We start from the raw sequence: 15,020 nt of genomic DNA on the forward strand, positions 1-15,020 counted from the left end.
ACTATATAAGCAAAGCATGAAAAGCTCAGTTTGTTATATCACAAATATCTGAGAATGTTGGTAAAAAAATAGGTAAAAGAGATAAAGATCTTTAATTGTTATCGTAAGACATCGTAATTTTATGAAAAAAATGTTTTCCCAATTATCAATTTGTTTGTTAATTTTTTCCTGTGTAATCCATAGCAGAATTACAGAATTACAGAATTCTACAGGTTTTCAAAGAAGAAAGCACACCCCCAGAAAAGGTGATGTTCCTTGTCAGATGCGGATCCTATTTCGTGTACAATGTCATTTGTGAGGATTTACGTGAGTAATTGTGTTTGCCCCCCAGACATCAGACATAGGCCCTCCGAGTGTAAGATTGCCAGAAATGGAGGAGGAAGGTTGTGGGATGAAACGTGGGAATGTCGTACAGTGGTGACAAAGCCCTATATAAAACGTAAAATAATGGGGATCCTGACTTATTATCACAGGCATTTAAAAAAAAAATTTTTTTAAGAAATAAGCACAAAGTGATTAGGTTCTATGATAAATTCACAAAATATTACACAATTTGTTAAATTCGGTGCAACTTTTACTCCTGTTTTTACACCACTTCCACACTGGAGCGATTTCATAACCAGTTTTTTGCACCTCCGCGGCCCGTCCAGTCCTCACCATTGCCCGTCCAGTCTCCGTCGCATCTTCAGATTGTCGTTTTAATTTTTATCCCAAGCCGCCCCCCAAAAACCACCCCGTAATATATCTGTCAAGATGTGGGTGGCGCACATGGATCGTGGACCCTCTGTGCCACAGGGTGTAGCTAAGCAGCCACCTGGTGTTCACTGGAGCGCTTGATGGTGGAGTCAGGCTTGAGCTGCAGGTGGCGGCCAGGTACCACTCTTAGGCAGTCCACGGAATTGGAGCTGCCAACCCCAAGGGTCGGAATAGCTAACACTTGGAGTTACAGACATGGGTGAATTCCAAACTTGTTCAGGTAGCACCAGAGCAGCTTCAGGGTTCAGGTATCGCTGGAGCGGCTTCAGGGTTCAGGTATCACTGGAGCAGCTTCAGGGTTCAGGCATCACTGTAGTGGCTTCAGGGTTCAGGTATCACTCTAGCAGCTCCAGGGTTCAGGTATTGCTGGAGCAGCTTCAGAGTTCATGTATCGCTGGAGCAGCTTCAGGGTTCAGGTATCACTGTAGTGGCTTCAGGGTTCAGGTATCGCTGGAGAAGCTTCTGGGTTCAGGTATCGCTGGAGCGGCTTCAGAGTTCAGGTATCGCTGGAGCAGCTTCAGGGTTCAGGTATCACTGTAGTGGCTTCAGGGTTCAGGTATCGCTGGAGAAGCTTCTGGGTTCAGGTATCGCTGGAGCGGCTTCAGGGTTCAGGTATCGCTGGAGCAGCTTCAGTGTTCAGGTATCACTGTAGCGGCTTCAGGGTTCAGGTATCGCTGGAGGAGCTTCAGGGTTCAGGTATCGCTGTAGCGGCTTCAGAGTTCAGGTATTGCTGGAGCAGCTTCAGGGTTCAGGTATCACTGTAGTGGCTTCAGGGTTCAGGTATCACTGGAGAAGCTTCTGGGTTCAGGTATCGCTGGAGCGGCTTCAGGGTTCCGGTATCACTGTAGCGGCCTCAGGGTTCAGGTATCACTGGAGGAGCTTCAGGGTTCAGGTATCGCTGTAGCGGCTTCAGAGTTCAGGTATCACTGGAGGAGCTTCAGGGTTCAGGTATCGCTGTAGCGGCTTCAGAGTTCAGGTATCGCTGTAGTGGCTTCAGGGTTCAGGTATCGCTGGAGAAGCTTCTGGGTTCAGGTATCGCTGGAGCGGCTTCAGGGTTCAGGTATCGCTGAAGCAGCTTCAGGGTTCAGGTATCACTGTAGCGGCTTCAGGGTTCAGGTATCGCTGGAGGAGCTTCAGGGTTCAGGTATCGCTGTAGCGGCTTCAGAGTTCAGGTATCGCTGGAGCAGCTTCAGGGTTCAGGTATCACTGTAGTGGCTTCAGGGTTCAGGTATCACTGGAGAAGCTTCTGGGTTCAGGTATCGCTGGAGCGGCTTCAGGGTTCCGGTATCACTGTAGCGGCCTCAGGGTTCAGGTACCACTGGAGGAGCTTCAGGGTTCAGGTATCGCTGTAGCGGTTTCAGAGTTCAGGTATCGCTGGAGCTGCTTCAGGGTTCAGGTATCACCGGAGCAGCTTCAGGGTTTAGGTATCGCCAGAGAAACTTCAGGGTTTAGGTATCACCACAGCAGCTTCAGGGTTCAGGTATCGCTGTAACAGCTTAAGGGTTCAGGTATCACTGGAGCGGCTTCAGGGTTTAGGCATCAGTGGAGTGGCTTCATGGTTCAGGTATTGCTGGAGCGGCTTCAAGGTTCAGGTAGCACTGGAGCGGCTTCAGGGTTTAGGTATCACTGTAGTGGCTTCAGGGTTCAGGTATCACTGGAGAAGCTTCTGGGTTCAGGTATCGCTGGAGCGGCCTCAGGGTTCAGGTATCACTGGAGGAGCTTCAGGGTTCAGGTATCGCTGTAGCGGCTTCAGAGTTCAGGTATCGCTGGAGCAGCTTCAGGGTTCAGGTATCACTGTAGTGGCTTCAGGGTTCAGGTATCACTGGAGAAGCTTCTGGGTTCAGGTATCGCTGGAGCGGCTTCAGGGTTCCGGTATCACTGTAGCGGCCTCAGGGTTCAGGTATCGCTGTAGCGGCTTCAGAGTTCAGGTATCGCTGGAGCAGCTTCAGGATTCAGGTATCACCGGAGCAGCTTCAGGGTTTAGGTATCGCCAGAGCAACTTCAGGGTTCAGGTATCACCACAGCAGCTTCAGGGTTCAGGTATCGCTGTAACAGCTTAAGGGTTCAGGTATCACTGGAGCGGCTTCAGGGTTTAGGCATCAGTGGAGTGGCTTCATGGTTCAGGTATTGCTGGAGCGGCTTCAAGGTTCAGGTAGCACTGAAGCGGCTTCAGGGTGATATACAAGCATTATAGGAATATAGGAACAGAATCAGGATAACAAACTAACTTCAATGGATTAGGACAGGGGATCTGTTCATATACAGTTGCACGCAGAAGAGTTCTAGGTTGCTCAGGCACCTCACTACTGGGGAGGGTGCCTTTTATACAAGACGCCTTCCAGCAATTGGCTGGGGGCATTTTAAAAGTATTCAAGCTTCCCCTTTAAGAACAGAGAAGTGCATGCACTAGGCGTGCCGTCACGAAGGCTGGGCAGCATGCACATGAGTTCAGGAGATGTACCAGGAGACTGGGAGGTCACCATGTGGCCAGGCCAGTGAGGATTTTGGCGTCCCTGTACAGAGAGGGAAGGAGAACCATGCAGGGACGCCGGCATTAGTGTTACAGTATCCATTATGAGTGACACATTGCACTCATGGGTAACATCCATCTCCCGAACCCTCCACATCTGACCTTCCGGCTGATAGGAATTTCCACTTCTCATAACAAGGGTTCCGGTATCACTGTAGCGGCCTCAGGGTTCAGGTATCACTGTAGTGGCTTCAGGGTTCAGGTATCGCTGGAGAAGCTTCTGGGTTCAGGTATCGCTGGAGCGGCTTCAGGGTTCAGGCATCGTTGGAGCAGCTTCAGTGTTCAGGTATCACTGTAGCGGCTTCAGGGTTCAGGTATCGCTGGAGGAGCTTCAGGGTTCAGGTATCGCTGTAGCGGCTTCAGAGTTCAGGTATCGCTGGAGCAGCTTCAGGGTTCAGGTATCACTGTAGTGGCTTCAGGGTTCAGGTATCACTGGAGAAGCTTCTGGGTTCAGGTATCGCTGGAGCGGCTTCAGGGTTCCGGTATCACTGTAGCGGCCTCAGGGTTCAGGTATCACTGGAGGAGCCTCAGGGTTCAGGTATCGCTGTAGCAGCTTCAGAGTTCAGGTATCGCTGGAGCAGCTTCAGGATTCAGGTATCACCGGAGCAGCTTCAGGGTTTAGGTATCACCACAGCAGCTTCAGGGTTCAGGTATCGCTGTAACAGCTTAAGGGTTCAGGTATCACTGGAGCGGCTTCAGGGTTTAGGCATCAGTGGAGTGGCTTCATGGTTCAGGTATTGCTGGAGCGGCTTCAAGGTTCAGGTATCACTGGAGCGGCTTCAGGGTGATATACACGCTATATAGGAATATAGGAACAGAATCAGGATAACAAACTAACTTCAATGGATTAGGACAGGGGACCTGTTCATATACAGTTGCACGCAGAAGAGTTCTAGGTTGCTCAGGCACCTCACTACTGGGGAGGGTGCCTTTTATACAAGACGCCTTCCAGCAATTGGCTGGGGGCATTTTAAAAGTATTCAAGCTTCCCCTTTAAGAACAGAGAAGTGCATGCACTAGGTGTGCCGTCACGAAGGCTGGGCAGCATGCACATGAGTTCAGGAGATGTACCAGGAGACTGGGAGGTCACCATGTGGCCAGGCCAGTGAGGATGTTGGCGTCCCTGTACAGAGAGGGAAGGAGAACCATGCAGGGACGCTGGCATTAGTGTTACAGTATCCATTATGAGTGACACATTGCACTCATGGGTAACATCCATCTCCCGAACCCTCCACATCCGACCTTCCGGCTGATAGGAATTTCCACTTCTCATAACAATAAATGTGGAGTTTTCCTCTGTCGTTTCTTGTTGCCAAACTGGAGTAGCAGTGATTGCTCATGGTGAACGGGACATGATTACACTAATAAGACTTTCCTGAGAACTGAGAAATCAAAAGTGAATTTAGTTACTCAGAGTTTCTCCCGAAATGTAGGAGTTTGAGAAATCACATACTTAATCTGTGCGCTCATCTGTAACCCTTCATGTGACAAAACTTTTTTTTCATTTGCCTCGATATAAAGGATCAGAAAATGCTATTTATCTGCAGACATAGGATTAATCTGCAGGTAAATAGGGTTACAATGCTATCTTACTGGAAGTGCAGCTACTGGGAGAAAATTAGCTTTTTTTCTTCCCAGGAGCCGCCGGCTTTAACTTAAGTGAGCGTGCACAGAGCGGATGCCGTCACCTCTCACTATACTGTAAGCTCACCCCGACACTTTGATTGATAGCTCGATTTGCACAGATGCTCTGCGAAGCCGATTGTCAATCAAAGTGCTGGGGCATGCTTACAGTATAGCGAGAGGTGACAGTAATTGCCCTGTCTATGTCTCCATGAATAAAAGCTGGTGGCTCCAGGGAAGAAATAAGTTCATTTTCTCCAGGTAGCCGACAGCCGGGCAGCATTGGAATGCTATTAACCCTACATCTGCAAGAATGAGGATTAAGATACCTTAACATTGCACAAGCCATTGACCAGGTTAGGTGTCAGTTTAGGCTTTTTTGCACCATGTTACCCCAGCGCTGCGTTATCCGTGTTCAGGTAATCTTGGCTGCACACGTATGTTTTTATACAGATGGTTTCGCCTCTCCTCGGTGTCCCACAGGCAGCTCACGGTTTCTCTTACATCTTCGCCACTTCTGCTTCTCACACAAAGCATCGTCTGCCTGCGCAATGTAAGGAATGCATCTCAAGAGCCGCGTGAAGGACACTTACCAAGAACAAGGAGCGTGCAGACAGATTGAAGAGCAGGTCAGTATTTAAAACACATGTATACTACAGTGCAGATGTAGCAGAGGTTAAACTGTCGTTTACAGGAGTTGTCTAAACATAAAATCCAATGGATGAGTTGTAAATCTATGATTGCTGGGGGTCCAGTCTGCTGAGAATGGGGGTCCCTAAATCCCCTGCGTGATTACAGCAGAATTGCTCCGAGTCAATAGTTCATCTGCACCTTCACGAATATCTGTAAATATTTTGGGAATTTGTATGAAGATAAATTCTCTGATATTAGGAAAGTATTCACTCTACGACTTTGATTTCCCCGTGGCATGTTTTATTGAAATGCTGCATCAAAACGGGTGTCCTGGCTGCATTTTTGGCACTTTAAGAAAGTTATGTGATACGAGATGCAAAAGTTAGTAAGAAGGGGGGTATCTAAAGGGGCAGCAGAAATAGCAGCACCCCTCTGACACATTAGACATCAGTATTAAAAATGTTACATAGTTGGTGGGTAGGTGGTGGGGGGGGGGGGGGGAGTGGCACCAATTTTTCGGTGAGGAATGACAGAAACCGGCTGGGAGAGCTGCACCAAATATAAAAACTGTAAAAATGAACAAACGCCATCATTATAATAAATGTGAGTTTTTGCAGACTTTTACCATCCCTAGGGAAAGGGCTGGGGTTAGGATGGGCAAGGGTTGGGGCTAGAGTGAAAGCCAGGATTCGATTTATTGCTAGAGTTGGTTTAGGCTTAAAGTTAGGGTTATGGCTTGGGTTAGGACAGGTTGATTGTTGAGGCTATGGATATGGCTAGAATTAGAGTTAGTGCTAGAGTTTGGGCTAGAGTTAAAGATAGGGATGGGCTAGGGTTAGGACAGAATGATAGTTGGAGCTAGGGTTATGGCTGGAACTAGAGTTTGTGCTAGAGTTTGGGTTAGGGTGCGACAATGGTTGGGGCTATGGTTAAAGCCAGGATTAGATTTAGTTCTAGAGTTTGGTTTAAGCTTAAAATTAGGGTTAGGGTTGGGAAAGGATGATAGATGAGCTAGGGTTATGACTAGGGCTAGATCCGGAGTTAGGACAGGACAATGGTTGGGGCTAGGTTCATGGCTAGAATTGAGTTACTGGTAGAGTTTGGGCTACGGTTAAAGCTAGGGTTAGATTTAATGCTACAGTTTGAGCTAGGCATAAAGTTAGAGTTAGGGCCAGGGTTAGGACAGGAAGATGGTTTAGGCTAGGGTTATGGCTAGAATTAGAATTAGTGCTAGAGCGTAAGCTAGGGATAAAGCTAGAGTTAGGGCTAGGGTTAGCACAAGACAAAGGTTGAGGCTAGGGTTAAGGCTAGGCTTAGATCTAGTGTTAGGACAGGACAATGGTTGGGGCTACTTCCATGGCTATAATTCGAGTTACTGGTAGAGTTTGGGCTAGGGTTAGATTCAGTGCTACATTTTGTGCTAGGTTTTCAGTTAGTGTTAGGGCTAGGATTAGGACAGGAAGATGGTTTAGGCTAGGGTAATGGCTTGAATTAGAATTAGTGCTAGAGCGCAGGCTAGGGTTAAGGCTAGATTTAATATTAGATTAGGGCTAAGGTTTAAGGTAGGGTTAGGGCTAGGGTTAATCTTAGGGTTTGGCCGAGCGGTCAAGCCTGGATTAGTGCTAGGATTTAAGCTAGAATTAGGACTAGGTTTAGTTTAAGGGTTAGGGTTTTAGCTAGGGCTATTTTTAAGATTTAGGCTAGGTCTATTCTTTTGGTTTGGGTGAGAGTTAAAACTAGGGTGAGGGTTAAGATTAAAACTAGGCCTAGTTGCAAAAAAGTAATGAAAAATAAAATGTGAAAAAATATAACAATGTAGGCATTTTTATTGTTACCATTTTATACTGGATTTAGGCAAAAATCTAAAAAAATAGAAAGTCAAAGTGCAAACTACAATGAACAGTATTTTGCTAAAATATAATTCATGTGCTTGGAGAATAAGGGTTCAATACTGGTCTTGCGGAAGGACAATGATCCACAGATGGCACAAAATACACGGCTTGCTGCAGACGCTGACCTCCCACGCTACGTCACTGGTGGGTGATTCTGATACAAGTAATGCAGAAGGGCCCGGAAGATGCAGGTCAGCCCAAAATTACCTAAATCACTCACACAAATAACAAAGGCAATTCTGGAAATATAGGACAATTGCTAAATGTGCCTTTCCCTAATATTAAAGCAAAGACTCAAAAATGAGCAGAAATGAGCAGCGATCTCCATAGACATGTCACATGATCTTATGTATTACCTAATAAAAAGCGAGCAGTGAGTGAGAGCCATCCTGGATGTGAGGCGAAGCACAGAGAATCCCAGATGTAATGAGCAGAAGTCACAATCTGCGGAGAGAACTGATCATTCTGCTCGTGTCGTGTCCAAACAACGGTAATAATAACCGCACAGTGGCCAAATCTTCAAAGGAAAATCTGAGAGACTGCAATCAGCGGAATAAATGTAACACTGCATAGGAAAAGCTCCTGTACTTTTTCTAAAAGAAAAAACATAAATCTATCTATTATCTATCTATTATCTATCTATTATCTATCTATTATGTATCATCTATCTATTATCTATCAATTAACTATCTATTATCTATCGATCTATTATCTAACTTATCTATCTATCAATCATCTATCTATCATCTATCTATTATCTATCATCTATCTATCTAATATCTATCTATCATCTATCTATTTATCTATTATCTATCTATTATCTATTATCGATCTATTATCTATCTATTATCTATATATTATCTATCTATTATCTATCCATTATCTATCTATTATCTATCTATCAATCTTTCTATTATATATCTATTATCTATCTATTATCTATCTATCTATCTATCATCCATCTATTATCTATCTATTATCTATCTATCAATCTTTCTATTGTCTATCTATCATCTATCTATCTATTATCTATCTATCTATCTATCTATCTATCTATCTATCTATCTATCTATCATCTATCTATTATCTATCTATTATCTATCTATCATCTATCCATTATCTATCTATTATCTATCTATTATCTATTATCTATCTATCAATCTTTCTATTATCTATCTATCTATCTATCAATCTTTCTATTATCTATCTATCTATGATCTATCTATTATCTATGTTTCTATGTATCCGGAGTTGTCTCAGTAATATCAGTGAGTTCGGTGCCTGACAGCTGGGGCCACTGATTTCTGCAGTGGTAGATGTGCGGAGAATCATCACTGACATCTTATAAATAAAGTCTGGCGGAGATCTGCACGGATTGGCGGTAGATTGCTGGTGTAAATCCTGTGGACCTGATTCACCATTATCTTTTACTGTCTTGTAATATGCATTGATGTTATTCTGCCAGATTCTTAAATATTGCTGCACGTGGATCATGAATTTTATGCAAAATAAAAAAATCCTCTTTATATTTGTCTTTAATCTGCTTAGTCACTCTTTAGCTCAAAAAGTCGCATTTTCCATTGAAATGTAGCAACAGGGGAGCGGAGTACATTTGTGCAAAAATGTTATGATTTAAAAATTAAAAGAAGTCACAATCAGCCGAAATCTCCAAACCGCGTCTACAATGACCAACATAAAAAAAACAGGTGAGCGCATATACAGTAAAATACACTTTAAAGATGGCGCAAACTAAAAAAATACCAAAAAAAATGATAAAATTGCGCAACTGCAGCATTTACTACCTCTCTTTTCAGATTTTTTTGGACCCCCATTTTCATGCATCCACATATTAAAAAACTCAAACCCCTCATCCTCGCTTCATAAATGCTAAATTCAGGTGAAACCTCCCGGCGAGGAACGAATGTGAATCCTGACTTCACTTAAAACACATGTGCGGATAATTCTTCTGTCTGCACCGTAAGGAGATCATAATCCATGTAACGACTGCAAAGATCCACTGCAACAAAGGGGTTAATCACCCAGATGGAAAACCCTGCACGCCCCGATGCCGGACACGCTGCTTATCGCCCACATCGCGGCATCAACCCGCAGCCAATCACTGCAAAGGACCGCAGAACTCACCGGAAGCAGGTGGTCAGCTCTCCCGTAGACTTCAGACAGGGGTACTTGGTGGTGGTGACTTTGTTCTCTGAACAGACTTCCCTACGGATCATAAAGAACAAGCAGGAATCAACATAAGGACGGCGGGGAACATGCTTTCTATTAGGGAATTGCACTGTAAGCGATTGCCTAATATAAGATTATATGGGGATGTATAGCGAGGCTGGTAGCAGTGGGGCAATCCTGGCGAATACTGCGTTTCGGCAGCACGCTGGCGCCATTTACAGCACAGTTTGTTAGTGGCCCCTTATCTTGCTACATTGCCTGCGAAAAGGACATTTAGGTTGTGTGCATGATGATCGGATCGAAGATTGGGTTCTGGTACCGACCCGAACCTTAGTGGAAAGTTCATTTCGGGAACCAGAACCGTACACGAACTTGGACCAGAACCCAAACTCCATTGAAAACAAAGAAGATCCGAACTTTGGATCTGGAAAATTCTCTCTCGCTCTTCTCTCTCTCTGTTAGGCCGGGGTCACACTTGTAAGTGTGATGCGAGAAACTCGCGCATCAATACCGACACTGCAACCGGAGCGCTCAGCTGCATAGAAATACATAGAAATACATAGAAATACATTCAGCCGCACGCTCCGGTCTCGAGTACCGGCGGCAGCGCTGGGTAGCCTTACTCTCTCTCTCCCCCTTTCTCTCTCTCTTTTACAATGGTAACCAGGGTAAATATCGGGTTACTAAGCGCGGCCCTGCGCTTAGTAACCCGATGTTTACCCTGGTTACCCGGGTGCTGCAAGGGGACTTCGGCATCGTTGAAGACAGTTTCAACGATGCCGAAGTCGTTCCCCTGATCGTTGGTCGCTGGAGAGAGCGGTCTGTGTGACAGCTCCCCAGCGACCACACAGCGACTTACCAACGATCACGGCCAGGTCGTATCGCTGGTCCTGATCGTTGGTAAGTCGTTTAGTGTGACTCCAGCTTTACTCTTACTCTCTCTTTCTTTCTCTCTCTCACCTTTCCTTCTCTCTCTCTCCCTCTCTCCCTTTCTCTCTCTCTATTACTCTCTTCCTCTCTCTCTCCCTCACTATCTCTCTCTCTTCCTCTCTCCCTTTCTCTCTATTACTCTCTTCCTCTCTCTCCATTACTCTCTTCCTGTCTCTCTTTTTCTCTCCCTCATTATCTCTCTCTTTCTCTCTCTCCCTCTCTCTCTTTCTCTCTCTCTATTACTCTCTCCCTTTCTTTCTCTCTATTACTCTCTTACTCTCTCTCCTCTCTCTCCCTTTCTCTCGCTCTCTATTACGCTCTTCCTCTTTCTCTCTCACCCTCTCTCTCTCTATATATTACTCTCTTCCTCTTTCTCTCCCTCACTATCTTTCTCTCTCTCTCTATTACTCTCTTATTCTCTCTCTTTCTTTCTCTCCTCTCCTTCTCTCTCTCTCCCCTCCCGGACTTCCCCCAGAACTCTGAACATTGCAACGGCGTTCCGGAAGAAGTCCGTGTTCTGCGTTTAGCATCGGGCACTAACTGCAGCTGTCAAACAGCCACGAATCATGCAACTGCGGGGACTCGAACATATTTTTTTAAGACACACCCGAGCATGCTCAGATAACACCTTATACAGCACACTCGCTCATCACTAGTCGCTATCACTTTGAAGACGCTCACTAGTTTATAAATACTAGTTTAAAAGAAAAAGACATTGCACAAAAAAAATTAAAGCTTTTTTTTTTGCCAGAAAGAGTTTGATGAATCGATTATTTGCACATGATCTCTTTTAAGCTCAGGTGAACCTGTCTAGTTTTTCAAGCAGAAGACGCTTCTGGAAACTCTGGCATCTGAACCGTCTTTTGCCTAATTTTTTTAGGTCATTTCCTGAGCGCTTTTCCCAAGAGTTTTGGCTTCCGGGACTCAAGGTCACTAGGTTAGAACCCGAGCATGCTCAGATAACACCTTATCCCAGCACGCTTAGTAATAAACTTTGTTTTACACTTACCTTCTAAAATTCCGACCAGTCACTGCCAAACCTGCACATTTGCTCACGACCCAATATGTCTTTCTGACCCTATTTTACGACGTGATGATGGCATAAATGGTGGGACCGGAGCCGAGTTTACATTTTGAAATATCTTATGTCGTCAAAAAATATCTTGAATTGTCAGAAACTGTTTTTTTAAAACAATAAGATTACAAAAACACAACTGCTATATTGCGGAAACAGCGCCACATCTATCCATAGGCAGGGTCTGGTACTGCAGCTCATGTACAGGAAATGGGGCTAATACCAGACACAGCCCATGGACAAAAGCGGCGATGGCTTTGGAATGAAAAAAAACATGTTGTTCTAATCTTAGACAGACGTCTCCAATCCGGAAATTTAAGAGTATAGTTATGTGAAGTTACAAGGTAGTCACGGGAAAAATATAGATTTTATTGTACCTGTTGGTCGGTTTACTACTGGCTTCCTATGGCACAGAATAGGATTGTAAGCTGGGATGATGGGAGTAATTACAAAATGTGACCGTGAGACAGTAATTACCAGGTTATAAAGCTGTTAAAGGAGACCGGCACTCACCACCATTGCCGGAAAGTTCAGACTACGTAAGTTGTGTAATTTGCGGGTTGCTTGCAAAAAGTGCATAAAGTCTGACAGTGATGAAATTCTTGTTCGAGCGGAGCCGAATACGAAATATGGAATAACAATTTATTTTTCGATATATACAGTATATACAGAGTGACTTTCCTGTAATGTTTTCCTGCACCTGTGCATCGTATGCGGCTCCACCACGAAAAAAAAAGTTGTGCCACCTTGTTTGCATAATGTTTGAATTTGTGAATTAATTCTAATTTTTTTTTTTATTTTTAGTAGGAAAAAAAACCCTGAAGCCATGTTCATACGTTCAGTATTTGGTCAGTATTTTACATCAGTGATTTGTAAGCCAAAACCAGGAGTGGGTGATAATACAGAAGTGGTGATGTGTTTCTATTATACTTTTCCTCTAATTGTTCCACACCTGGGTTTGGCTTACAAATACTGATGTAAAATACTGACCAAATACTGACGGTGTGAACGTGGCCTTAAATTATGACAATTGGTGTTAAAGTGATTATTATTTGTATTTGCCCCCTTGAACTCTTGCAAATTTCATTTTGGAGCATCTGAGCCCACTGTGAACGTCCCATCACGCGACCGATGTCTCCACATCCGAGAAAAACGGTCCGATTATCCTGATCAGAGTTTGATCAGTTTTTCTCGGATGTGGAGTGAAAAAAAAAACAATAGAAAACAATCGGATGTCATCCGAGACCGGTCCCATTTTTTTCACGAACTCATTGACCTGCATTGCCGATCTTAACCCAACTCTCAGGTCAAAATTGGATTTGTCTGATTTTTTCCTCAGACCTCTTGATCCGAGAAAAAAATGGGACATGTGAATGGCCCCATGGAATATCATAGGTACGAGTGCTGTCCACAAAAACCATGGGTAACACTCATCCGAGAAAATCGGCCCATAGAGAGATCAGTGAAACAGATGCAATCACCTGAGATGCCCTATGCAGGACCCAAGACTTGTGGTACCAGCAGGGAAGGTCTTGGCAGGTGGCCTCTCACCTGAAGGTGACAATCCATCAAAGTTCCACTAGAGACAACTTATTAATATATAAGTAACCTGAAGGTACCCACCTGTCTGTTTCCACCTCCTCCCTGTATGTCCAAGCCAGTCCTAGGGATACAAGCAGCAGTAGGTAGCCCAGGCACAGGCAGATCCTCTGGGCACCTCTCTCACACATTGCCCCCTCCTTGCCCAGCTGTGTGAAGTCTTCTGCTCTCACACCCAACCACTTCAGTTGATCTTCAGCCTTGTCGGTCTTCAAACATGCGCTGGGCAAGCAGCACACCACCAGAGATGAGCTACAGGGGGCGCTCAGGAGACTGTAAGAATGGAACGTGTAGAAGAAGTGGTGAGGTTCAGAGAGAAGGAAGCACAAGTCAGACTCTAGCTGGAGCTGCTCTGCCTGCCTGGTGTATAATATTGGAGGTGGAGCTCTAAATGCAGATCTCAGACCTCTGGAAGACAAGTGAAGGACACTGGAAGTCTCACACACGGTCCCAGAGCTGCTCCTGGCTGCGCCTCCAGGAGAGCAGTTCCCTTTCTGGTCCGCTCTCTTCTTGCGGCAGATCTTCTTTTGGAGCTCGAGACTCCTTTTTTTTTAATTCTGGTTGGAGATCTGTCTTTGGAGCTTGATTCTTCCTGGAAGTGTTTGCAGAATCTCTGAAGGTCTTCTTGACCTCCACTTGGAACTTGATCTCACTTTTTTGTGTCTTGCAGATTTTATCTTTGGAGTTTAATCGCTTCTTGTAGCTGATCTCCAGGGGATCTTCTTGAGTCTACTGGAATCATCTCTGGACTTTTCTAGTAGTGTGAGTTGTGAGGATCTTCTCTGCTATCTCTTGATCAGCTTTTTGTTTTCCAAGCCTCTTCTTTCTCTCTGCTCTGATCTCCCAGATCTTATGGATCCTCTGTAGACCCCTCTCCCCCATAAGGCAGAGATGTCTGACCATGGATTTGTATTTGAGGTGACACCTTCTAGTTATATGTGCCTCCTTGTCATCCTGGCCCCTGCTTCTCCTTGCCTCTGTGCTGCTCCTCAAGGTGGGATTGATTTCATGCTTTCATGTGACAGGTTTGGATTGTAAACCTTGTGGGATGTTTTCCTTTCCCCCTTTTTTTTTTGTGCACAGAGGTTGAGTGATCAGAGAGGGAGGGGAATGAGCTTGGTATGTCATCTACTAACCTCCTCACAGGGGGTGTAGGACTCCTGCATCTGGATGCTAACAAACTAATCAGTGTCTATAATTAGTATTCCACAAAGTATCTGTAAATGTCGCACATTGCAACAATGTTACTGCTAGAACAGATAGTCACAGACTAATCGGATACATTGTTACCAGCAACACAAGGCGAGCATTCCAGAGGTCAAACATATTTATTATTTTATATATTTAATGAGTTCTATTATTATATTTATATTTTATTCATTTATTCACTTCTTTCACTTCCCCCCTTCATCCAAGCGTCATTTTCCTTTTTTTTTTTTTTCAGAAAAAGACGTATGAAGGGTTTTTTTTAAATGGGAGGAACTGTAGCTTTAAATGACACTATTTATTTTACAATATAAGGTCTTCATTCACACGTCAGTGTTTCAATACGTAGGTGAAAAAAATGGTACGTAGTGTTTTGGATCGGTGGTCATTTGTTTGATCTGTTTACCCCGTATACTCTGCAGTCTATGATTGATTGATTGATTTGCAGACCCCTTTTGCAAATTTGATGTTATACTCTACATAATTATATGTCTTATAGCTGTATACTGCAGATATGTCTAGGGTGTATTGAGCGGTACATCCCTTATAGTAACAGTAAACATTGTATATATCCTCTAAGATTCACACT

The 15,020-nt window shown here is 44.4% G+C and overlaps 1 protein-coding gene across 1 annotated transcript in view; it reads right to left on the reverse strand.

Moving 5' to 3' along the window:
* Positions 1-14,259, reverse strand: part of CCBE1 (collagen and calcium binding EGF domains 1) — a 393,824-nt gene extending 379,565 nt beyond the window's left edge. Inside the window, exons 1-2 of the mRNA XM_077282937.1 lie at positions 13,250-14,259; positions 9,577-9,657 (exon numbers count right to left, since the gene is read on the reverse strand). Of these exons, the coding sequence (XP_077139052.1) occupies positions 9,577-9,657; positions 13,250-13,356 (188 nt within the window). The 5' untranslated portion in view covers positions 13,357-14,259. The remainder of the gene's footprint in view (positions 1-9,576; positions 9,658-13,249) is intronic.
* Positions 14,260-15,020: the final 761 nt, after the last annotated feature.

Source organism: Ranitomeya variabilis, chromosome 1, assembly GCF_051348905.1.
Source record: "Ranitomeya variabilis isolate aRanVar5 chromosome 1, aRanVar5.hap1, whole genome shotgun sequence".
NCBI lineage: Eukaryota > Metazoa > Chordata > Amphibia > Anura > Dendrobatidae > Ranitomeya > Ranitomeya variabilis.